At 44.7% G+C, this 21,433-nt stretch overlaps 4 protein-coding genes across 21 annotated transcripts in view; 2 read left to right on the top strand and 2 right to left on the bottom strand.

Annotated features, from left to right (window-relative positions):
* lrrfip1a (leucine rich repeat (in FLII) interacting protein 1a) overlaps positions 1-12,833 on the top strand; it is a 30,448-nt gene extending 17,615 nt beyond the window's left edge. For 4 of the 15 annotated variants that reach the window (XM_062402907.1, XM_062402906.1, XM_062402905.1 and 1 more), the window contains 9 exons: positions 2,996-3,022; positions 3,136-3,261; positions 3,526-3,597; positions 3,878-4,048; positions 4,225-4,317; positions 4,539-4,631; positions 4,765-4,857; positions 5,533-5,671; positions 6,722-10,282. In XM_062402907.1, coding sequence (XP_062258891.1) covers positions 2,996-3,022; positions 3,136-3,261; positions 3,526-3,597; positions 3,878-4,048; positions 4,225-4,317; positions 4,539-4,631; positions 4,765-4,857; positions 5,533-5,671; positions 6,722-9,465 — 3,558 coding nt within the window. In that variant the 3' untranslated portion in view covers positions 9,466-10,282. Of the gene's footprint in view, positions 1-523; positions 608-876; positions 952-1,365; positions 1,444-2,417; positions 2,517-2,995; positions 3,023-3,135; positions 3,262-3,525; positions 3,598-3,877; positions 4,049-4,224; positions 4,318-4,538; positions 4,632-4,764; positions 4,858-5,532; positions 5,672-6,721; positions 10,283-10,640; positions 10,691-11,191; positions 11,313-11,398; positions 11,479-11,563; positions 11,669-11,756 lie in introns of those variants that run through there. The other 11 variants (XM_062402898.1, XM_062402895.1, XM_062402904.1 and 8 more) reach the window with 9 other exon arrangements.
* A 506-nt stretch (positions 12,834-13,339) lies between these two features.
* On the bottom strand, positions 13,340-15,988 carry tyw5 (tRNA-yW synthesizing protein 5). 4 transcript variants are annotated; one of them, XM_062403073.1, is made up of 8 exons: positions 15,747-15,988; positions 14,896-15,050; positions 14,735-14,804; positions 14,601-14,645; positions 14,329-14,493; positions 14,156-14,243; positions 13,901-14,017; positions 13,340-13,788 (listed from the first exon to the last, which is right to left on the bottom strand). In XM_062403073.1, exons 1-8 carry the CDS (start codon positions 15,825-15,827, stop codon positions 13,469-13,471), a joined length of 1,041 nt encoding a protein of 346 aa, XP_062259057.1. In that variant the 5' UTR covers positions 15,828-15,988; the 3' UTR covers positions 13,340-13,468. The 4 variants fall into 4 exon arrangements, with proteins under 4 accessions (XP_062259057.1, XP_062259058.1, XP_062259060.1 ...); XM_062403074.1 differs by having other exon boundaries at positions 14,329-14,466; positions 15,747-15,985; XM_062403076.1 differs by having other exon boundaries at positions 14,896-15,045; positions 15,747-15,866.
* Positions 15,989-16,063: 75 nt separating this feature from the next.
* Positions 16,064-18,860, top strand: maip1 (matrix AAA peptidase interacting protein 1). Its single transcript, XM_062403072.1, has 5 exons — positions 16,064-16,402; positions 16,494-16,565; positions 16,657-16,783; positions 16,858-17,008; positions 17,104-18,860. Exons 1-5 carry the CDS (start codon positions 16,094-16,096, stop codon positions 17,180-17,182), a joined length of 738 nt encoding a protein of 245 aa, XP_062259056.1. The 5' UTR covers positions 16,064-16,093; the 3' UTR covers positions 17,183-18,860.
* Positions 18,861-19,928: 1,068 nt separating this feature from the next.
* Positions 19,929-21,173, bottom strand: LOC133967578 (trace amine-associated receptor 13c-like). Its single transcript, XM_062403121.1, has 2 exons — positions 20,986-21,173; positions 19,929-20,742 (listed from the first exon to the last, which is right to left on the bottom strand). The coding sequence occupies exons 1-2, from the start codon at positions 21,147-21,149 to the stop codon at positions 19,929-19,931; spliced, it is 978 nt and encodes a 325-aa protein (XP_062259105.1). The 5' UTR covers positions 21,150-21,173.
* Between the last annotated feature and the right edge of the window lie 260 nt (positions 21,174-21,433).

Below are 21,433 nucleotides of genomic sequence, written 5' to 3'. Positions count from 1 at the left end.
CACTTCTCTCTTATAGGACTAAAGTTGTGATCATGTGCTGCCATATTAACCTGTTTCTATTAACGACCTTTTGCATTTGAGTTGTTTAGTGATTTGTCAAATAAGCTTTCCTGAATAATACATGCATGTGCAGCATGTTTTTGTTTTGTGTTAAATTTCCCAGAGTTGATTCGTAGCAGTGTAGTTATATTTTTATTTTAAATGACTTTGTGTTGAAGTCTTTATAAGCACACAAGTTGTCTAGTTGTTTTTCTGTCTTAAAACGCGCTCGATGGTGTGCACTGGTCTGTGTGGGTTGTGTTGTGTTGTGCATGTGATTTACTCAACTTGTACAGACAAAGTCTGAGTTACACTTTTGTGCCATGGTATGAATACAATGCCAAGTGTAAGTTACACTTTTGCTGACAAGTTGAGGCGACCTTCCAGGACGCATGCTTTGAACTTCCTGTCTCCTCTCTTTCCCGTGTCCCTTCTTCTCTCGGCTCATTACTCTTCCCTCCTTCTGCCCCTCTCATCTTTCCAGAGCTCCTTCTCTTCCTCTGACCTGTACGGCCTCAACGGTCTGTCCTCCTCTAGAAACGCAGGTTCAGCTTTCAATGGTTACCAGGTCTGTACACTCAACAAAGGAACTGACTGTCTTTGGAGGGGACAAAAGAAAAGAGACTTTAAATCAGTTACAAGTTCAACTTTCACTGGTGTGACTGACGCCTAGTATAACCCAGTCCCACCAGTATATTCAATATTTCTCACACATATCGGGCAATGACTGGTTTAGCTGGGTTTTCTTTTCAGAATTGTTCTGTGTTCACACCCCTGAACCATGAGCATCCTGTTTACTCTGTGTGCTTGTTTGTGTGTGTGTGTGTGTCTGCGCAGTCACATGTGCAGAACTCCTTATATGAAGACAGCATTTGCAGTGGATCACGCAGACTCACTGGATCCAGCTCCCATGTAAGAATGAGTTGGGAATATGGGTTTTGTTGGTTTGACAAACATGAGCGTGGCCATGTTTTTTGAAGTAACTGAGTTGGTGTGCGACTAACAGTTGTGACCGACGCCTTGTGTCCTTGAGTTGGACCTTCTTTGACCTGCTGACTGACAGAAGGGTTGTTGTTGTTGTTGTTGTTGTTGCTGCATGGGGAAAACTTTGCATCTATTATGATCTAGTTCAACGTTTCAGTTCTGTTACCGGTTTTGGAAACAACACATTTTGCACGAAGCTGATAGTGACGTAGATTCTGAAATGCTGTGTCACGTGATGCGTGTGCTGCCTGTTGTGTTGGATTAAGTGAGCCTTTAAAGAATGCCCTGCTTGTGTTGGACTGAACGTGTCGACTGGAACATGACAGTGTGTTTTCTCCACAGCCATTAGACTACACTAGTTATCGCAGCTCCGGCTCCAGAGCCTCCAGCAGGGCCGGTTCAGCCCGGGCCAGCCCAGTGGTGAGCTCCTCCTCCTCAGACCCCCTGCTACCCACAACATGATGAGCGTCATCATGTTCTCACACTGCAGCATTGATTAACGAATCCACTGTTTCACTTCAGAGAGAATCCAAGACGCACTTAAAGCCACATGCAGCATTAGAGGGCCCTCGCACCTCTGTGCTGTCACTGCATAGCGACTCTTTAGTTCTGCACTAAACATAAAGATTCTTCTCTTGTGTGAGCGCATGAGCACAAGTAGGTGGTGGACATGGAGTCGACTTTGTAAATGGAGAACAAGATGCCGTGTGACATTTCAACTAGAGGGAGATATGAAAGTGGAAGAAAGCGCTGAGGTTGCTCCGGAGCAGCAGTGAAGAGATAAACCTCACAGATGAGCTTGTGCCGTTAACAGTTCGGGGGGGAAATTGATAATAAAAAACACTTTATTTATGGCTGGTGCCAAAATCTGGTGTCAACCGGTGCAGAATCCAAAGATCATTAAAGGTTCGTTGATGCCACAGCATGTGCACAAAGGTGCGAGGGCCCTTCAGTGAGGTGGCATGAATAGAAACACTTAGGTAACTGGTAACATCCCACAGTTCCCAGCCTGTAGCAGCAACTGGGCTTCAGTTCAGGCTTGTTTTTGGATTTAGACGTGTGTTGATCCATCAGCTGTCATTGTGTGAAGCGATGGGCTGCACCAGAATGTCCAAGGTGACTTTTGGTGAATTAATTACAGTATGATGCATTCATGTTCACTAGTTCAACCCATTTCATTTCCAACACGCAGCTTGTCCAGTTACTTCTCTCCCTGAGAAAATACAAAAATAGGAGGTTGATGATATTTTAAATACAATGAAAATAATATGCGTAAATCCTCCACGTCTACACTTGCTTTGTTTCACAGACAGTTTTTTTAATTGACTGGTGTTTCTTGTTGTAAATGTTTGGCTCCATTGTTGATATGTCTCGCCCCCTGCTGGCTGATGTAGGACAACTGCAGCTCTGTTGCCAGTTATTTGAGGAGTGCGGCCGGTGGCAGTGGCCTCCACCGGGACCTGGACGATGTTACTATCCCTGACTTTTCAGATGTGAGTCTGTCGCCCCCCCCCCCCCCCCCCCCGCAGGCAGAGGCTGGGATGTGAGCTGGATTCCTGCTCGGTTGTTTTGCAGCTCATCCTCACTCTTTGTGTGCTGATTCCCAGTTTGTCTTAACAACCGGATTGTTTCTGAGTGTGTGGCTTGATGCACAAATGGTGGATTATGATTCTATTATTGCTTTAACACATGATTTGTTGTTGTATGGACGGAATGTCAGACCAGTCGATTGACACATCGACTAATCATTTGCATGATGTTCCACATTAAAATATAAGTTGTGTTCATTGATATAAAACAGGTTGATCTGTTTTGTGTGCGGTGTTTTGAGTAGGAAGCATCAAGGTAAAGGTTTAATCACTGCTGCCTGTTGAACTTCTTTCCTTTCGCCCCCCCTCAGTCCTTTTGGCCTCGTGGCCTCTCTATGATCCTCTGATTCCTCTGACTGTTATTTTGTTTTTTGTCTCAAAAGGTGGAGGACAGAGATTATCTTGAGAAGGTGAGTGAACCACTCGTCACTCAAAATGCATTCAGGGATTTCAGTTCATGTAGAATATTGACAATACGAATTTAAGAGCCTTTTTTTTATATGTATTTTTTCACTTGTCTTAGGGATCTCGAGCAGCTTCTGCCTTAACTGCAACGACGCTCACATCCTTGGGTGGGACGTCCTCCCGGAGGGGAAGTGGAGAGACGTCCTTAACTGTAGACGCTGAGACGTCCATACGAGAAATCAAGGTAATGCTGAAGAAACGAGAAGGATGAAGAGCGGAGAGACGCTTCCTGTGCGTCCACACGAGAGAAATGCTTATTTGATCAGAAAGTTCTTCAATGCAGTTCTGTGCTCGGTTCATTCCATTTGCATTCTTTCTGCAAAACACTTCTGTCCGTGTGACTGTTGCACAGAACCTCCTGCTTCCCTCTTTCTGATGCTGTCACCCTGTGCTTCTCTGCTCGCTGTCCCCACTGCCTCTGCCTCTGCTGCTGCTGCCTCTTCACCAGGAGATTCATGAACTGAAGGATCAGATTCAGGATGTGGAAATCAAGTACACGCAGAACCTAAAAGAAGCTAAGGTATAAGCCTGAGTGAGACCCTCCCAAAATCTGCTGAGCGTGCACTGGTAACTGCAGATCGATAAACCAACTGACGATTCTGAACTGAAACTGAAATAAATGAAGGTTTTGTTTATACTTGTGCATTAGACTCAACAGTTAAATAAGGTTGCATCTGCATGCTTCTGCCTTTCTTCATGACGGCCTTCATGTCTTCACTTCAACCAGCATTTAAACCTGTGAGCTGCAGATAAGTCCCCAGCTGCTACATCCGTCTGTTCTCTCTGTGTCGTGACCCCAGGACACGTTATCAGAGGTGGAGGAGAAGTATCGTAAAGCCATGGTGTCCAACGCTCAGCTGGATAACGAGAAGAACAACTTGATGTATCAGGTGGACACGCTCAAGGACTCGCTCATGGAGCTGGAGGAGCTGTTGTCGGAGTCCAATAGAGCATACGAGGAGAAAGTCAAGGTACACGAGGGGAGAGAGGGATGATGGTCTGAGAGCTCTGTAGAAATTTGGCCACTTGAAATTCCAGTAAAGACGAATGGCGATGATTTCAAACTTCTTGTTTACAGAGGATGAATGCTTAAAAATTAAAACACTCAAGTTTGATCTGTTGTCCAACTGCGTTTTGTTCTCCACAGGATTTCGAGCGAGAGAAACACGCCCACGGTGTCCTTCAGTTCCAGTTCAGTGAAATGAAAGAGACACTGAAACAAAGTGAAGAGCTGCTAAATGTGAGTATCTGTGTCCCAGTGGGATAACGTGTCACTGAGCGGTGGAGTAAACATGGATGAGCACTCCACAGTCCAGTTTGATGGACAAACCCACTTCTCTCTACTCAGTCTGTCACTTAGAGAAGCTTCTTCTTTCTTCATCCACCGTTCGCCTGCGCTGCGTTTCTCTTTCCTCTTCCTCTCTCTTCCTCTCAAGCTTGTTTCCCTTTCTTGCCACTCAGGAGATCCGTCAGCTGCGTTTGAAACAGGACGGTTTTGTTAGAGAAATATCTGACCTGCAGGAGACGGTGGAGTGGAAGGATAAAAAAATCGGGGTACGACCCGTGAACCCTTTACATTTTTTACATTCGGTATTGTCTCTCCTTTTGCATGATGCTGAACACCTTTTACTTTCACTTCTTTCCCACGATCTCCCTTCCTCTCTGCCACTGCTGCGGCTCTGCTCAGGCCTTAGAGCGACAGAAAGAATACACAGACGCCATCCGAACTGAGCGAGACGAGCTCAGAGAGGAGGCGGTGAAGCTCAAAGACATTCTGAAGGTACTCGGAGAACACGTCTGTCTAATTCCTCTTGTGCTCAACTCCAGCGATGTGTGAGCGTGTGGGGAAATACAGTTTGAAACTATAAAGGTGAAAATAAGGTTTTCAGTGTATTATTACCGTGTTGATTACATTGAATATTAACCCCTTATTGCCTGAATTCATTTCCAATTATATAAAACAAATATTATTGGTGTTTTGGGTCTGTCATACAGATTAAGTGGAAGTTGTTAATTTCAATATAGCATATACAAAAGATATAAATTAGCGACATTAGGCATAATGGGGCATAACCTTAATTAAACAAATTTTGGTATGTAGATTATTATAATGATGCTGCTTTTGCTTGAAATTGAATAACAATATATGTTTTCTGTACAATCATTGCTGTTCCATCATCACAGTATTTCAAATACAGCTTAATACCTCAAAATAACTTTACTGCACAGTCCCAAGGGGCTAGTATGTATTTTTCAAGTCCGACCACTAGAAGGCGGCAGAGTGCCTCCAATACCTTCCTTGGTATGTGTAGTATTTGCACCATCAGGCACAATCGTCACCTCGGCGGCATTAAGAACGGAATGGGGTTTGAGGCAAATTCGCGACATTTGTCAACAAGGGTTTAACTGTCGACTCATTGACTGAGCTAATGCTTTGACTTTGTCCTGTGTTTAGAAACATGGAATCGTGTTGGGACCGGATCTAAGCGTCAACGGGGACATCGGTGAAGCAGAAGTGGACGGCTCCTCCTCTGGAGACACCGCTCACCAGCCGGCTCCGGACTCTCAGACAACAGAGGGGAACAGCATGCTCGGTAAAACCCACTGTGGAACTACACCTTCATTTCTTCTGAACGCATGGCTCATCTTTAACTTGTGTTATTTTAACTGTGATTTGCACTGATCTTAAAGGATAAACCTGGTGATCATCTAGATTTTTCTTGAGATTGGAATCAATTCTTGGAACCCTGGGCCTTGAAAACAGTGGGTGACGAATGCTCCCACCACAGAGTCAGTGTTCTGGATCTTCTGGAGCCTGCAACTCACCACGAGAGACTTTTATTAAAGAGAATTACAATCAAAGTCTGAACATCTACAATTCCCTCGCAGTTTGAAACTATTAACGGTTTCAGAACAGATGCCAAAGTTTCCACAACAATAATAATAATGATAATAATAATGTATTCTACTTACTTTACTGTGTTCACTTTAGCATCACTGTAAAAGTGAGTGATATGGTCCTTTATTACTTTCAACACATGATGTCCCACAGAGACAGAATATTGTCCTGCTGCCATAAATAATAATGACACTAACAAACACACAATTTACTCCAGTTTGACAAAATGGTTCTTGATGATGTTGGCGAACAACATCATCAAGAACGGTTTTGAGAGTCACCAGCTTTATCCTTCGAAACTAAGATCACTAACTTGTCTCGTGTTCATCGCTAACGTTTTGACCTTTGCATCATTTCTCTTGCACCTTTCGCATCATCTGGTTGTGTGTGTGTGGTGTTGGTGTGTAGATGATGTCTGGTCTCTTGTGGCATATCGACCGACGTGTAGAGACATGTGGATTATTATACAGATGCTCTTGAGCTGCCAGTCTCCGGCTTCTCTTCTTGTCAATCAGCTGTTCGGGGGATCCAGATCTTCTTTTCGGTGTCGCTCCTGCCTTTCTTCTTCTTGTGCTTCTCTCGGGTATCTTGACTCTCGTGCTTCTCTCCTTCCGGCCTCTGAACCAATCAGGTGTTCTGCCCTTATCTGCGAATGTGCTTCCTGATGAAGACTTTCTGAAAAATCATGTCTAAAGTCTACGTTTCTTTGGCCTTTTATCATCATGTGCTCTTCATGATCTCCCAGGCAACAGAGATGAGACTGAGGAGCTGGATCCAGATCAGCAACCAGACATTTTGAAAGAGGAAGCCAAAGAGAATCAGTTGAGCTCTGATCGGCTCTGTGATGCTGCCGTGTCCTCAATGGAAACATCAGCAGCTGCAGACGAACAGCAGACATTGGACGAGAGCACTGGAGGAAGCGACCTCAGCAAAGACTTGAGTGTTGACATTCCTGATCATCCAGTTACTGAAGCCGAAGATATAATTGTAACAAGTGCTGAGGGAAATAGTCCAGACACAGAAACAACCCCAGGTGAGGAAGGTTTAGTGGAGACAGACACCCAAAGCAAGAGGGATGGTTTTAAACAGACAAGTGACGAGCTTAGTGAAAACATACAGGAAGCAGCTGTGGAAAGTGATTTGAGGAGTAAAGAAACGTGTCCTCAGCAAACAGACGTGAAGGACATCTCGAGAGACGAGGAGAACGAGGAGGCAGAGGAAGTAACGGGTCAATCTCAGGCTGCTGCTGCTTCAGGGAAAAGGAAGAAAAAGAAGAGAAGAGGCAAAAAGAAAGGGAACCAACAAAAAGATGAAACAGAAAAAGAAAACATCAAAACAGAGGAGAGTGTAGAACCAGATAAAAAAGACAATAAGTCAAAAACAGAACCTGATAAAGGTGATTCTGCAATCGTCAAGGAATCAAAGATGGATCAAGTAGAGAAAGAGCAGGTCGGGAAACAAGCTGAGGAAGTAGAAGCAGCAGAATCAGTCGAACCAACTGAAGCTGTTTCTCTCAAAGAAGCTTTCACAGAACCGAGAGAGGATCATGTTCCAAACGAGCAGGACAAGGAGCCAACTGTGGAAATACAAGAAATAAAAGAAGCAGCACCAAGCGAAACCCTCTCTTGCTCTGAAACTCCTGAGGAAATAAGAGTAAGTCCTTTAACAAATGAACAGAACAAAGATCAGAGTGAAACAGCAGAAATAATCCAGGTGGTGGCACCGACTGAAACTTTTTCTCAAAGTGAAACCCTGAAGGAATTATGCAGAGAAGCTGGAGAGGATGAGCAGAGCGAAGCAGGAGCAGTTGAATCATGTCCTCCAGAGACCCAGCTCAGTACATGTGATCTCACCGACCCCTCCAACAGCACAGAGGGCATCGATGGCCTCGACAGAAAGTACACTGACAGTGTAGATGAGTCAGAACTCTCAGCTAATGGTCACATCCTCCATCCTGAGTCCAAAATCATTGATGATGCAGAGGATGAAGAAGTTGATGAGATGAAACCTGAATGTAAAACTGAGGGAAACACTGTAGATGAACCACACGTTCCGAGCAGCAACGATGTTCCTGCTGAGGTCTCCGAGTCCACAAACATTCCTGAGGGAACAGACCTCACATCGGCCTCGTCGCCAACGATCCGTCTCAAAAGCACGTCTGATTCCGAGCCTCAACCGGAGCCATCATCGCTGAGGGAGGTGTCTCCCATCGAGGTTCCTGGTGAAGATCCTGAGGAGACAACTGAGACACTAGAAGACGTAGAGGAGGCAGGACCAGAGACTGAGCAGGAGGGTTTTCCTCTCGGTGTCACCGATCCAGAGCAGAAACCAGATGAGATAGAAAAAGAAGAAGAAGAAGAAGAAGAAGAAGAAGAATCGGATAAAAAAGAGAATGGGTCAACAACAGAACCTGATAAAGGTGATTCTGAAATCCTCAAGGAATCAAAGATGGATCAAGTAGAGAAAGAGCAGGTCGGGAAACAAGCTGAGGAAGTAGAAGCAGCAGAATCACTCGAACCAAAGGAAACCGCTTCTCTCAAAGACGCTTTCACCGAACCGAGAGAGGATCATGTTCCAAACGAGCAGGACAAGGAGCCAACTGAGGCAATACAAGAAATAAAAGACGTAGAGGAGGCAGGAACAGAGACCAAGCAGGAGGGTTTTCCTCTGGGTGTCACCGCTCCAGAGGGAAAACCTGATGAGATAGAAGAAGAGCTGGACAGAGACGTGAATGAACCTGCAGGTTTCATCGAGCCAGAAAACTCCTCACGGGATGAAAAGACTCTGTTAGAGACTGAAGCTCAGGTGGAACATCTAGCTGATGTAGAAAACCAGACATCAGAGTGCGTGGAGCTGAAGAAGGAATCAGACGCCAAAGAAACAGATGAGATCAATACCTTTGAGAATCTGAATTCACCAGAGTCTCAGAAAGAGTCCTCCTGTTCTCCAGCTGAGCTCCTGCCTGAATCCAGCAAAGACAAATCTGAGGATGACTCGCCTCCACTTAACCAGCAGGGCAGTGATGAAGAGGATGGTGAAGATGAGGAAGGGCAATCTTTTGATTTTGACGACGTAGATGTTGAGGCAGCTTTTGAAACGAATCAAACTGAAGACGAGGACATCGAGGAGGGAGTTGAAGCCGTGTCAGATCCAAGTGAAAATACGCAAAGCGAGTCCACTGAGAGACACGATGAGGCGTCCGGGTTCGATGAGCAGGTCGAGTCAGAAGCAACACGTCAGGCCTCAGCACGCGAGGCGAGGCTCAGCACAGAGGAAGGAGCGGTTTTAAACGTTGGAGGGTCGTCGGCTGCTGTTGCAGAGGACGTTAACCAGGCAGCGTCTTCTCCAGTAGAGGAAGGATCAGTTAAGCCAGAGCTCAGTCCCGTCCACGTAGCCAGAGACAAAGAGCCACCGCATTCAGGCAAAGGCCAGAGGAAGAACAGCAAGAAAGGCAAAGGAAAGGGCAAAGAGGACTGTAAAATGTCTTAGTTCATAGAGGACTCATAGTGTAGACTTATGTCCTTCAGTAGTCGTTGCTTAGCTCTTAAAAAAGGGGTAGATTAAATATTTGCAAAACCTCACAGCACTTTGTTGAACACTGGTGTATGTATGTGTGCATATGTTATTTAAAAAAAAAAAGCACAGTGAAAGTCCAATAAACATCGCTTTTCAAAAGAAAGGATCATTTGTGGAGCGATGAAGATGTAAACTGAGAGGAGACAGAACTTGTGTTTAGTTATCGATGCACACGTAATATGCTGCTTGTGATGTTTTATTGATTTTGTTATGTTGTGTCTCTGGAGTAGAGCCACAGAAGAGTTGTTCTGCTTGATGCAATTGTTATTCCCTAGAAGAGCTCATTCTCATTAAAGGAGCCACATATAAGTTCTCACTACATAGTGATCTATGTACAGCTCTTTATTTTCCAGCGTAAAAGAAAGCTTCAGTTTCGATAGCGTCACGGCTGCATCCAGTCCACTCCTGCTCAGAGGACGTGTTATTATGACCTCGTGTCTCGAACATGGCAGGCGACCGTCACCGTCAACCATTTCCCACGAGACGCCACCTACTGGTAGAAGAGTGAACTTACATATAGCATCTTTAACACTGTAGACCTCTGGCTTTTTACATTTTCTAGGTATGTTGTGAAGGTTAAAATGAAAATATCCAAGCCTCTGAATTCTAGAGCACATTGATGTATGATAAATTGATAAATACATGTTTTATACTTTTTGTTGCACTTCATGGAGAATATGTCTTTGGTCCCTGGACAATGAAACACCAATAAATCCCCTGTTGACACCTATTTGAAATGTTGATGGAAACTCATTTTGGTTTATCTGTTGTCACACATTGTGTGGTTGTAAACATGTTGTGTGACTGTAAATCCACCAGCTGCACTGACCCTCCTCTCCACAGTCTGTGCATGCTAACACCCCCCACCCCCACCACCCTTACACCCCAATCCGTCACCCCCCCCCATGGATTCCTGTTGTGTTGCATGCATCCACCTCGCTTGACCCAGCCCCCTCACACCTCACCATCTCCCTGGTTCTCCCCACCCCTGGTATGTTCACTGGTTTGGTTCTTTTTTTAAAAGATGGTCTCTAGTTGTTGTGAGTGATTGTTGCTTTAATTGTCTTGATGTGTGTTTTGTCTTTTAGAGATTCGCCTGAGGAAACTTGTGGATGAGCGTGAAAAGATGATAGAGCAGGTGAGTCAGTGGTTCTCCTCTGAGACAGTAATACTGTTTACTGATGAGGGATCACTAAGTGGAATGTACTTTTATAACAATTAACTAGTTTATTTGGATATTCTAACATACCTAAGATATGTGTTTGTTATCCGGTTTCACTTAACCCAACATCCTCCCCTCTGGATAACTTATGTCCATGTCCACCTGATCAGTATAAGCAAATCATAGCACAGCATCTACATAGGAATGATTCTATCCCATCCCTTTTGATCCATATAAAAGGTTGATCACCTTGTGGTTTCCCCTTTTATCAACTCAATAAGCTCTATTAAAGAAACTGTGAAATATTCCACCTGCCACGAAGACCTGCTTTTAATATTTACTTATCAACTGGAACCAGCCGACTAGGAGCCGAGGATCATTAAGAGAGAGAGAATCTAGCAGGTTGGGGTTTAACAGCATCACATGCAGGACGAGTAGCTGAGTGAGCGACTTGTCATCTGGTGTCACCATCAACAGGTGAAGAAGCTGAAGGCGCAGCTGGAACAGAAATCACCAAAGAACGGCACAGACAGCGGCTCAAGTCCGGACGGGGAGGTTCTGGAAAATGGAAATGATCCCAACATCCTAGAAGTACAGAGTAAGTGATGAACATTGATGTTTCACTTGAAAGTCTCTGTTGCTCCCTCATATGAATCCAGAACGTTTGTTTTGAATGTTTTCCAGAAGACTCGAGCAGGCAAATGAGCGACTTGAAGTTCAAACTGGTGAAGGCCGAACAGGAAGTCACTGCTTTAGAGCAAAACGTAAGCCGAGAGGAGGCGTGGCTGTTCTGTGGGTTTGACAACAACAACACAACAATGTTCTGAGTTGTTGTTTTGTGTCGTCAAGGTGACCCGACTGGAGGGCCAGGTGACCCGCTACAAGTCTGCAGCCGAGAACGCAGAGAGGGTGGAGGACGAGCTGAAGGCGGAGAAACGGAAGCTCCAGAGAGAGGTAGAGTGTTGCTTCCTCACACTGCAGGTTGTTCAGCTGGCTCCTTTCCACCAGCAGGCGTCTCAATCTCCCACGTTTCACCCAACAGCTGCGGTCGTCCCTGGACAAGGCTGAAGAACTCGAGTCGAGCAACAGCCACCTTTCTAAAAGACTGGAGAAGATGAAGTCCACTCGCGGCATGGCACAGACTCCATAGCACCAACCCCCTACATCAAATCCACCGCCTGTGTCCAGAGCTGGCTGGTCACATGGAAGACAGACGTCCTGCGCTCTGTCCGTCCTCTGCCTGACGCCAACATTAGGAAAATTAACCCCAAAAACCCAGAAAGTTAGTTGTTTAATCTACAGAATAGAGACGTCCACCAAGCAATGTGCCATTTTTCTCTGTTTTCTGTCTGATGAGAAAGAAAAGAAGTTCATGAGATGTTTGTGGTTGAACCTCTGCACTGCTCTAGTTTAGGAGGGGGGGGCACATGAGGAGCCCGGGGACAGAACGGCACCAAGGAGACGTCTCCGTTATCCCTTGTAGTAGGAATGTGGCTCCGCCCTCTTTCTACTGCCTCTAGTCAGGATTCAGGATGTGTACTCGCCGTGATCCCACTGAGGACAGGGAAATCCATGTGGACACAGATCCCAGTGCAGCGGACAGTACCAGCGGCCACGGCCCAAGACTTTTCCCTCAAGAGGGCGCGAGTGCTTTGTGTGTTTTGTGAATGAATGAGCGGAACTCAAGTGTATCGATTTCTTTTTTTTTGACCCAAAGCCAAATGACATTTAAAAAAGGTAAATGTTGGGGTGTCAGTCCAGTTCCTCTGTTTTAAAACAAGCTGACCACGGCTTGTTAAGTTTCTACCACACAATATAATCTTCACGGTGAAAAAGCTTCAGGCTGTTGCAGCCTGGTGTCGGCCGGCAGCCGGACTCGGGCTCTTTGAACAGTTTGTCCCACAGTGTGCAGCCGTCCTTCTGATGCACCCAGATCTCTGCTTGTTTCTGCATCTCATAGTCGGTCACTGGTTGGCTCTCATGCTCTCACTGGCTGAAGGAGCGCGGCACAGAGGACTCTCACTGTGGAGATACTGCTCCACTGTTTACATAGCTTTACCATGTTTGTAAGGAAACATAAAGAACTGTAATGTCTCTGTGCAATAAAATGTCAAACATATCTACATGTGGGCATTTCTGTGTAAAATCCCCCCCCTCCCCCCCTGCCTCCACCCACCATGCTTTATTGTTCCAAATGTCAGCTGGAAAAATTGATTTCAGCTCAAAATGTTTGACCCCATCACAACATGGGTCCATGTCGGCCTAAAGATTGAGCAAGTGAGCAAACAGACTGTGATACAGTGGAAAGTTCAGGAAGAAGCTAGTGGGTGAACCATGAATTAAGTTTTCTGGATTCTTTATAAAGTCATAAACTCACTCAGTTATGTGACTTTGCAAGAAAAAGTTGAAAACAAAGACCTCCCAGAAGTAATGGCGATCGAATGGAGATGTAATCTGAACAATGTTGGTGGTTTTTGTATTGAAATCTTCAGATTCAACCTTTCGATCTTTAAATGAAATACAATATTTTGTACAGATAGTTGATTAACTGTATTCATGGCTATGCATTACCTTGTTATCCCGTTTAAAGGGAATACTTTAAAAAGATTCATGCTGGTTTATACATTTCTTATAAAGTCTTTTTATTTTTGAAAGACCTGAAATGAAAGTTCCAAACTGGACATTCCTCAAAAACACATGAAGAGGACACAGGCTCCATAGGGCCTATTCTACATGTTAGGTTTCTCTGCACACTCATCCAGGTTTGGTGAATGGCATGCTGGGTAACGTTCTGTCAGAGTCCTCCTCTGTCTTTGTGGCCGACACGCTGTCGCAGTAAGTTCGCTTCTGAATGCGCTGAATCATCCTGCGACCGTAAAAGTCCCGATAATCCGATGGAAGTTCCTCCAGAGTGTGAAGAGCCCTCTCCAGGGCCTGAAGGGCTCGAGCTGCAGCCACTGGGTCTTTATTACCGTACAGGTCCTTTTTGTCATAACAGTCAGCCGCTAGGTGGCGCCAGAATACGTTCACACCCACACCAAACTGCAGTGCAGTGGTGTTGTGGAACCACAGGGCTGCAGGACACAGGGACACTGGATTAAGACTGAGGCAGTTCCAAGTAATCAATAATCTCTAATATAATATATTACATTATTACATCTGGGACTAATGTGGACGACTCCTTACCGGGGATAAAGAGCAGGTCTCCAGGCTCAAGCACGCACTCGTACCGCTTTGCCTTTAAAAAGTCAGGAAATCGTTTGAGATCTGGGGAATCGATGTCCAGGACCTCGGATTTATCACCTGCTGGGTGAGGCTCAGATTAAAAGGCAGCACCGTCGCATTATACCAAGCTTAACAAACAAGGCAAATCAATATCAGAGCCTAAAATGAAAACGGACTTGAATTCAAACAGGCTTGCATCTGTCCGTCAATACTCACCTGACAGGTAGAGGTGCAATGCATCCTGGGGGCTGTAGAGGACCACTCTCTTCCTCCCTGTCACCTGAGCCAGCAGGTTATCCATCACCTGAAGGACGAGCAGGGACAGTTAGAGACAGCCCCCCCCCGGTGACCTCTTGACAACATTAACAACATCACATTATATCACTCACATCGTAGTGGGTCCACAGCTGCAGACCACAGGAGCTGATACGGAAAACACTGGAGAAAAACTGATCCGGTTCAAAGAAGTGGGGGACATGAAAGTCCTCTGCCAAGTGCGGGAACTGCTTGTTCAGGTCAGCAGGTTCCTGGGGGGGGGCGGGGGATACTTTTTGCTGTAGTAATATTTAGAGATATATACACGTCTAAAAATAACTTAACCCTTTTGTTGTATTTGTAAAAGGAGAGTAAGTTTTTTCACAGAATTTAAAGGTCTCCATACCTTCCGCACGTCCTCTCCCAGTGATCGTAGATAATAATGCTCATCCTGAAAAGGAATTTGTGTCATTTAAAGAATAAAACATACTGTAAAAATATATATACACACATATCATACTCTTATTTTGTGATTCTTACCTCAGACAGGAAGAAGTCTGACTGTTTTTTCTCAGATGCCCTTTTCACAAACTCGTTGAAAGGTAAAGTCCTGTGAAGAATTAGCAATGATTGAGAAATCTGAAGAGGAGGTGTTGTGTGTTTGTGTGTTTGTGTGTTTGTGCTGGAGAGACAAATCTCACTTGTACACAAAGTTCTTGTGAAGGAAGTCCATCTGTGGTACTGCGGATACGTGAATCTTCACATCCTGGTCTCCTCCTCTTAGTCTGAGATATTCAAGGGTCCACTTCTCCAGACACGGCCCCAGATCCACGCCTCTGAGCAAGGCAGGTCTGCGCTGAAACACAATACTCGATTGATTAGGAGACAATTCACTGAAAAGTCCTATCTGATGGAAGATACATGTACCTGTGATCCAAGTTATAAGGGTACTTTTTGTAGTTAAACATGAAGTACAAGTACTAGTGTGAAAACAATTATGTAATTTCCTGTGTGGCTCCGCTGGATGCTCAGTAAAGTCTGTCAAAATAATGCAACTTGCTGATTTCCCACCAATAAACTTGCATGAGTAGTTAAAGCAGATGGTTCAAGTACAAATAGGTAAATAGTTAGCTAGAAGTATTTGTTTACCAACATGACATAACGCTTCACCATATATGACTAACACAGACGTTCACAAGTGACTTGCATGGTGATCTCAGTCACGGCAACACAATTCATTGAATCACTTCCTGTTTGGCGATTTCTTCATAAATTGAAATCACAAGGTTTGCTGCAATTGAATTATATCAACGCTTTTATATTATCAGTTTAGTAAATCCTTGAATTGAGCAACACACACATTTAACTCAGTTTAATTTCATACAAAATATTGAATTTAATGTGTAAAAAAATCTGAATCCAGTTAAATCGTAGATGCAGATAAACCAGGTAGGATGATACCATGGAGCACATCACCGCAGGACATGGATCACATCCCATTCCACGTCGAAACCGGAAATGAAGACGCAGCCACGGAGGAAGCAGCTGTTACCTCTGGACAGATGTCTCGCAGGAAGACGTCCCTGTCCACTTGTGTGAATATGGACACCGGTGTCCTCTCCTGCTCCTCCATGTCCCAGCTGTCCGGGGTAAACACCAGGTGTTACACTCCTAGTGGTCCCCCCAGAAACAAAATAAAACAACAAAACAATGTCCGGTGGTTAAATGATCAGAGATTATTACTCATTCCAGAAAAAACACTAAAAGCTTGATTCATGTTAAAAAGCATCAGTGTCTCCGCGCGCTGTTGCGTTGCTACCTGTGTTTTTGAACTGTTGCACTCGGTCCTCTCCGGAAGAAACAACAGCTCGGATAACAAGAGTTCCGAGGCATTCCAAGATGGCGCTGCCCATGTTGCGAGGGTATTACAGGGTTCCGTCCCCGTTCAGCCTCGCTCGTCTGCTTATACATGAACGTGTCCTCCCGCTCTGCTCCGGGAACAAGAGGCCGCCTCCCCCCGCGGCTGCCGGGGCCCCACTGCGGGCCTACAGCTCGGACCGGGGCGGGGACAGGCAGAACCAGAAGGTGGTGGTGGTCGGGATCCCCAACCCCCTCATCTGGCTCCGCACCCGGGTCTACTACTTCCTGATCCGGGCCTACTTTGACAAGGAGTTCCGCATCGAGGAGTTCACGGAGGGAGCGAAGCAGGTGCGTGGAACCCGGCGGCTGACGTGTGCTCATGAGCAAAGGCGTGTTGGTTGCTGCTGTTGGTGAAGAGGACTTTGTTTTGGTGTTGCAGGCTTTCTCCCACGTGTCCAGGCTCCTGTCCCGGTGTCAGTTCGAGGCTCTGGAGGGACTCGTGGCCGAAGACGTGAGTCCAAACCATTATCATCTATGTGTTTATTATCCAAATATGAATATTTATCATATTTGTTGTTATTTACCTGATTATATCCTCGCAGTTGATTGGGAAGCTGAAGGAGAAGTGCAGCCTGCTCCCACTGAGCAGCCAGAAAGCCCTCTCTGCAGGTCCTGATCAGATCATGTACACAACACCCGGAGACGTGGGGATCCACTACGACGACAATGGTTTGTCAGAAACCGCTGATAAATAAACATACCATAAAAACTATATATAAATAACAACACACTGTTGTTTTTAGGAAGGAAGTTTGTCAGTATCCTGATGCGCTTCTGGTACCTGACCAGCGCGCAGCTTCCTGAAGACACCATGGAGGGAGCTCGTATCTTCCAGGTGTCCATTGGTGGAGAAGGAGAAGCAGAGACGAAAAGACTGCTCACTGCAATTTATGAGTGAGGAGATGTTTCTTGTGCTTATGGAATACAATTTAAAAAGAGCAAACTCTTAAATGGTTCTGATCTTTCCTTGTGACTGTATTTCCTGACAGATTCCAAAGGGAGTTTACTAAAGGAGTTCCACCGGACTGGACCATCACGAGGATAGAGCACTCCAAGCTTTTGGATTAAGCTGGTTTCGGTTCCGGGCAGATGTTCCAGTGGAAACTAGTCAAAGACAAGAGATTCTCCTCAGTATTTAGTTTCTGAAATTGAGAGATGAGATGAGCTCAAATTACCAGAGAGGAACATAAGACATGGGAAGTCAGAGAAAAGCACCAGGACTTGGATTCAGTCACTATTCTCCAGGAGGCTCTCCACACCTGTCTGCAGTTTGTCAGTGTTTCTGATTGTGTTCTCCACAATCCCTTATATCCCAGAAACTAATGACTAGAACTTGATCCGATCTGTGAGCTGTTGCTTTGGGAATCTAATCATAGCCTTATTTGAACTATTGTACTAATGCCAGAAGGACGGAGTTCCACAGGGATGTCAGGTGATCCCAAAAACCACATCCTGATTGGAACCTGGTGAGATGACATCTGGCCCCTCATCTGTGTTTCTTCTCTTTAATGTCTCCAGGTTCATGTATATAGAGCCAGATCCTCACATGATATCTCAGGACACTTCTCACATACAGCAGGTTCACACTGAGGATTTCACAATCTTACTAACAGACCCAGAAACTCTCACAATGACCTGGCGACAACTAGCAAGAGAGAAAGTTCAGAGGCAGCGACCTCGAGCTGTCGAAGATCTGCTGCTGCTGCAAACACTTTCATTTCAATACATTATATATGTACGATTGTGTGTTTCAATTTGTGTCCAATGTTCCCAACACAATATTGTCTTGTGTTGTCTTTTTTCTGCTGTGTTCAGTGGACTGAGCTACATCCAGTGTGTGTACTGCTTGTTGTCTGTAGTGGTTCAGGCAGCTGCAGAAAACCATTGATTTGTTTTATTAAAGGTTTGAGGAATGTATGTTGTGTTACTGGAAACTGTGTGTAATGCAGCTTTGTCTTTTTTGTCCTCCCTCACACGTACCTAGTGCTGGTTTAAAGAGGAAGACAGAACTCTGAGGTTTTCTGACTGGAGGAACCTGCTGAGGCAATTAGAGCGACTGACGTTATCAAATCTGCATAATGTTCCGGAGGAATTTATTTCTCCGGTGGAAGGAAGTTTTCATTTGGTTTGCAGCGACCTGTTGTATCCCAGACACAGTCCTCTGCAAACCATTCCACCTGAGAGTCCTCATAATATCATATCAAAACATGTTCAGAGTACCTTACACTGCTTTTTGTGGAAAGATATCCATGTATTTGACAAAGGTTGGAAGGAAGTCAATTTGTGTCTTAGTGTGTTGTGACATCAGAGTTGAATTAAAGTCGCACATTTTGACTTGACAGTTGAATAAGATGAGCAGATTGAGACATCAAGGTCTACTGCACTGTGCACATTGTTCTAACTCAGTTGAATTATGTTTTAAAAAACATTACAATACACATACGATACATTGTACTAGTTTTTATTTTAATTTGTGAAATGGTGACAACATAAAGTTAGATATATGTTCATATAATGAAAGACATACAGACAAAACATAATCCAGTTAAAGTGACGTGTCTGATAATGTAGTGATCGTGGGCGACGATGGTGTGTTTGATATAGGCATAAATATGAGTTATTTGATGTATGTTAACAAAAAACAAATAGAATAAAATGTATTTGATACATACATACATATACCCTATAATATATCTGAATTTACCCTATTATATGTATATTTTTCCAGACTAACAGAACAGATTACCTGCTAGAATTTGATTCCTTTTCGATTCATTAATTTTTGCTGCAGGAGGCAGGAGTCTGTGGGAGTGACGTCACTTGAAGCACGAGCCGGCTTGACAGTGTTGTTTACTTCACGTGCAGGGGAGACGGCGTCGTTGTGACTACACTGATACAAGAGCGACATCTAGTGGTGAAGTTTCTTGTTGCAACCAGCTGAAAACCCCTCACCTCCCTTCAAGAGGACCCACAACGTAAAACATCTAAAGCTCCTCTGTGGAGCCAGGGCCTGGTTTGTCCCTTAGGCCTCTGTAGAAACAATGTGAAGAGGACTGACTCCGAACATGGATATAAAAGACTGGTTCTTAGGTAACAAAAACATCATTCACTCTTAGTTCCATGGGATTATATAATAATAACAATATAATACCTAATTTTCATTTCCAGCTGATAGAGTCCCCTGAATCCTAAACACTGGATCATTAATGTTCAGCTTTGAAGAGAAAAAATAAAGTCACCCTCGACGAGACCAGAAGCAAACATAACATTTCTGAGACGTCAACTCTGATCTGTTGTGGTCAGTTTCTATAGTTTTGTGAGTGAAGCAAAACAAATGTGTGTTTGTACAAGTTATATGCAAAACATAATATTTATCCATGAATGAGGTAAAAACTCTCCCTGTATTTCTGTGCTGTGTCAATTTCTGTAGACTGTTACTGATTCTGCTTTTCATTCCAGTACTTTATGATCTTCTGTCTCTATATTACATTTTTTATGTAAAAACAGAGCAAATTAGGAACAAAATTCACATTTATTTACTTTCACAATCAATGAAAGCAAGTCGCTATATAACTTACTTGTTTTGGAGTAAAAAAGTTTGCCTGTACTCTGAAGTATTGCCTCTAATGCCAGTGGCTTCAATCTTAGGGAGAAATATATAAAAGAATATCATTAAATAAAAAGAAGCAGGCATAGAGAAACTTTTTAATTATTTGAGAAACTGAAACAGTGAATTTCCTAATTTACCCTGAAACCAGGTGAACAGAGGTTGAATCCAGTACATTTAGTTTCCAGTCATTCCTCTCTACTTCCTCTACAGCACCTTGTCCTCTCTGGAGCCAGGCTGCAGAATCTTCAGCGTCACAATGTGTTTGATGGTTTTTCTGAACCAAGGGTAGAAGAAAACATAGATCACAGGATTCAAACAGGAATTAAAATACAACAACCAAATCTCCAGGGCTGCAGACGACGCCCCGACCAAGTTACTCTCGGCCGCAACCGCGAAACAGTAATAGGGACAGGAGCAGAGCAGGAACACCACGATCACAATACCCAGAGTCCTGGCGGCTTTCAGCTCAGATCTCGTAGCTTTCACAGACTCTGAACGCTCTCCAGCTAGGATGTGACCACGCAGGGCTCGAGCCTGAGACACCGCCACCGCAAACACTCGCAGGTACAACACGACAATGACCAGAATGGGGCCCAACAAGGTCACAACAAGATCCACGAGGCCTTCAGCAAAATTGACGACAACTACGCAGTGTCCATAACAGGAGCTCAACCTGCCGGGCTCTTTTAAGAAGTCCCTCAGTATCCAGCTGCTGTGGACGGTAGAGAACATCCAACACAGACCCACAGAGAGCTTCACCCTCTTCAGGGTCACTCTGGAGGTGTAGAACATGGGCTCGCAAATGGCTATGTAGCGGTCAACCGATATGAGCACCATGCTTCCCACGGACACGCTGATGACGACGAAACCTAAAAAGTAATGCGCCCCACACATGAGGTCGCCCAGGTACCAGCAGCCCTGGTTGTGGAGAAGAAGAACCGGCATCTGCAGGACACCCACACAGAAGTCTGCCACAGCCAGAGAGAGGAGCAGGAGGTTGGTGGTGGTGTGGAGCTGCCTGAAATGAGAGAATATCAACACTGAAGACATACATGTAGACGTGTATTCAGCAGTTATAGGACCTTGAACTACTCTGCAACACGATTGAATAAGGCACAATATTATTATTAGAGTATTTATGTCGCTGTAATGTTAAAAAACAGATCAGTCAAAACTGTTTTCATCAGTGTTTCATCAGCTGGAACCAGAAAAAACAGCATTTGGAAGGTGATGTGGAGAAAAGGTGATAATTGATCAGTGCCTGAAGTGGGAGATGGAGATGATGACCAGCAGGTTGAGAGCCACCGTGAGCAGAGTGATGCAGGACAGGACGCTGGAGATGAGCTCTGAGTGGGGGAGCAGCGTCCTCCTGCAGGAGCTGTTGATCCTGGGAAAGCAGAGTTCAGCCTCCTGCGGGGCCTCCATGTCCAGAGAGGGAGGAGAAGCTGCTGAGCTCTCCCTGCCCTCACTTGAAGTCTGATTTATCTCTTCTCTTCCTCCACTCCCATATGCAAATTCATCTTGTCAGATGGCCAAAGCTCAATGCGTCACACTGAGACTCATGGTGTTGATTGTTGTCGGGCAGGAAAGATGTTCAAACAAACTTTAACACGTGGAGAACGAGAAATAATAGTTTTTTTATAGAGCATTTATTTGATCTAGTCATTTTTTAAATTCGTTTTGAATTTAACCCTAGAACACTAACGTAA

The sequence above is a fragment of the Platichthys flesus genome, chromosome 13 (assembly GCF_949316205.1).
Source record: "Platichthys flesus chromosome 13, fPlaFle2.1, whole genome shotgun sequence".
Lineage (NCBI taxonomy): Eukaryota > Metazoa > Chordata > Actinopteri > Pleuronectiformes > Pleuronectidae > Platichthys > Platichthys flesus.
The sequence above is the reverse complement of the archived record's forward strand: the minus strand, read 5'-3'. Positions and strand labels throughout refer to the sequence as shown.

What these genes read in the sequence shown, in the direction of transcription:
- LOC133967578 (XM_062403121.1), bottom strand. Translation starts at nt 21,149, where the DNA reads ATGGAGGCCCCGCAGGAGGCTGAACTCTGCTTTCCCAGGATCAACAGC. An exon ending in ATCTCCATCTCCCACTTCAG is followed by an intron (nt 20,743 to 20,985) that starts GCACTGATCAAT and finishes CTCTCATTTCAG; the next exon opens with GCAGCTCCACACCACCACCA.
- maip1 (XM_062403072.1), top strand. Translation starts at nt 16,094, where the DNA reads ATGGCGCTGCCCATGTTGCGAGGGTATTACAGGGTTCCGTCCCCGTTC. An exon ending in TCACGGAGGGAGCGAAGCAG is followed by an intron (nt 16,403 to 16,493) that starts GTGCGTGGAACC and finishes TTGGTGTTGCAG; the next exon opens with GCTTTCTCCCACGTGTCCAG. An exon ending in GATCCACTACGACGACAATG is followed by an intron (nt 16,784 to 16,857) that starts GTTTGTCAGAAA and finishes TGTTGTTTTTAG; the next exon opens with GAAGGAAGTTTGTCAGTATC.
- tyw5 (XM_062403073.1), bottom strand. Translation starts at nt 15,827, where the DNA reads ATGGAGGAGCAGGAGAGGACACCGGTGTCCATATTCACACAAGTGGAC. An exon ending in CAGACTTCTTCCTGTCTGAG is followed by an intron (nt 14,646 to 14,734) that starts GTAAGAATCACA and finishes ATTCCTTTTCAG; the next exon opens with GATGAGCATTATTATCTACG. An exon ending in ATTGCACCTCTACCTGTCAG is followed by an intron (nt 14,018 to 14,155) that starts GTGAGTATTGAC and finishes CTCACCCAGCAG; the next exon opens with GTGATAAATCCGAGGTCCTG.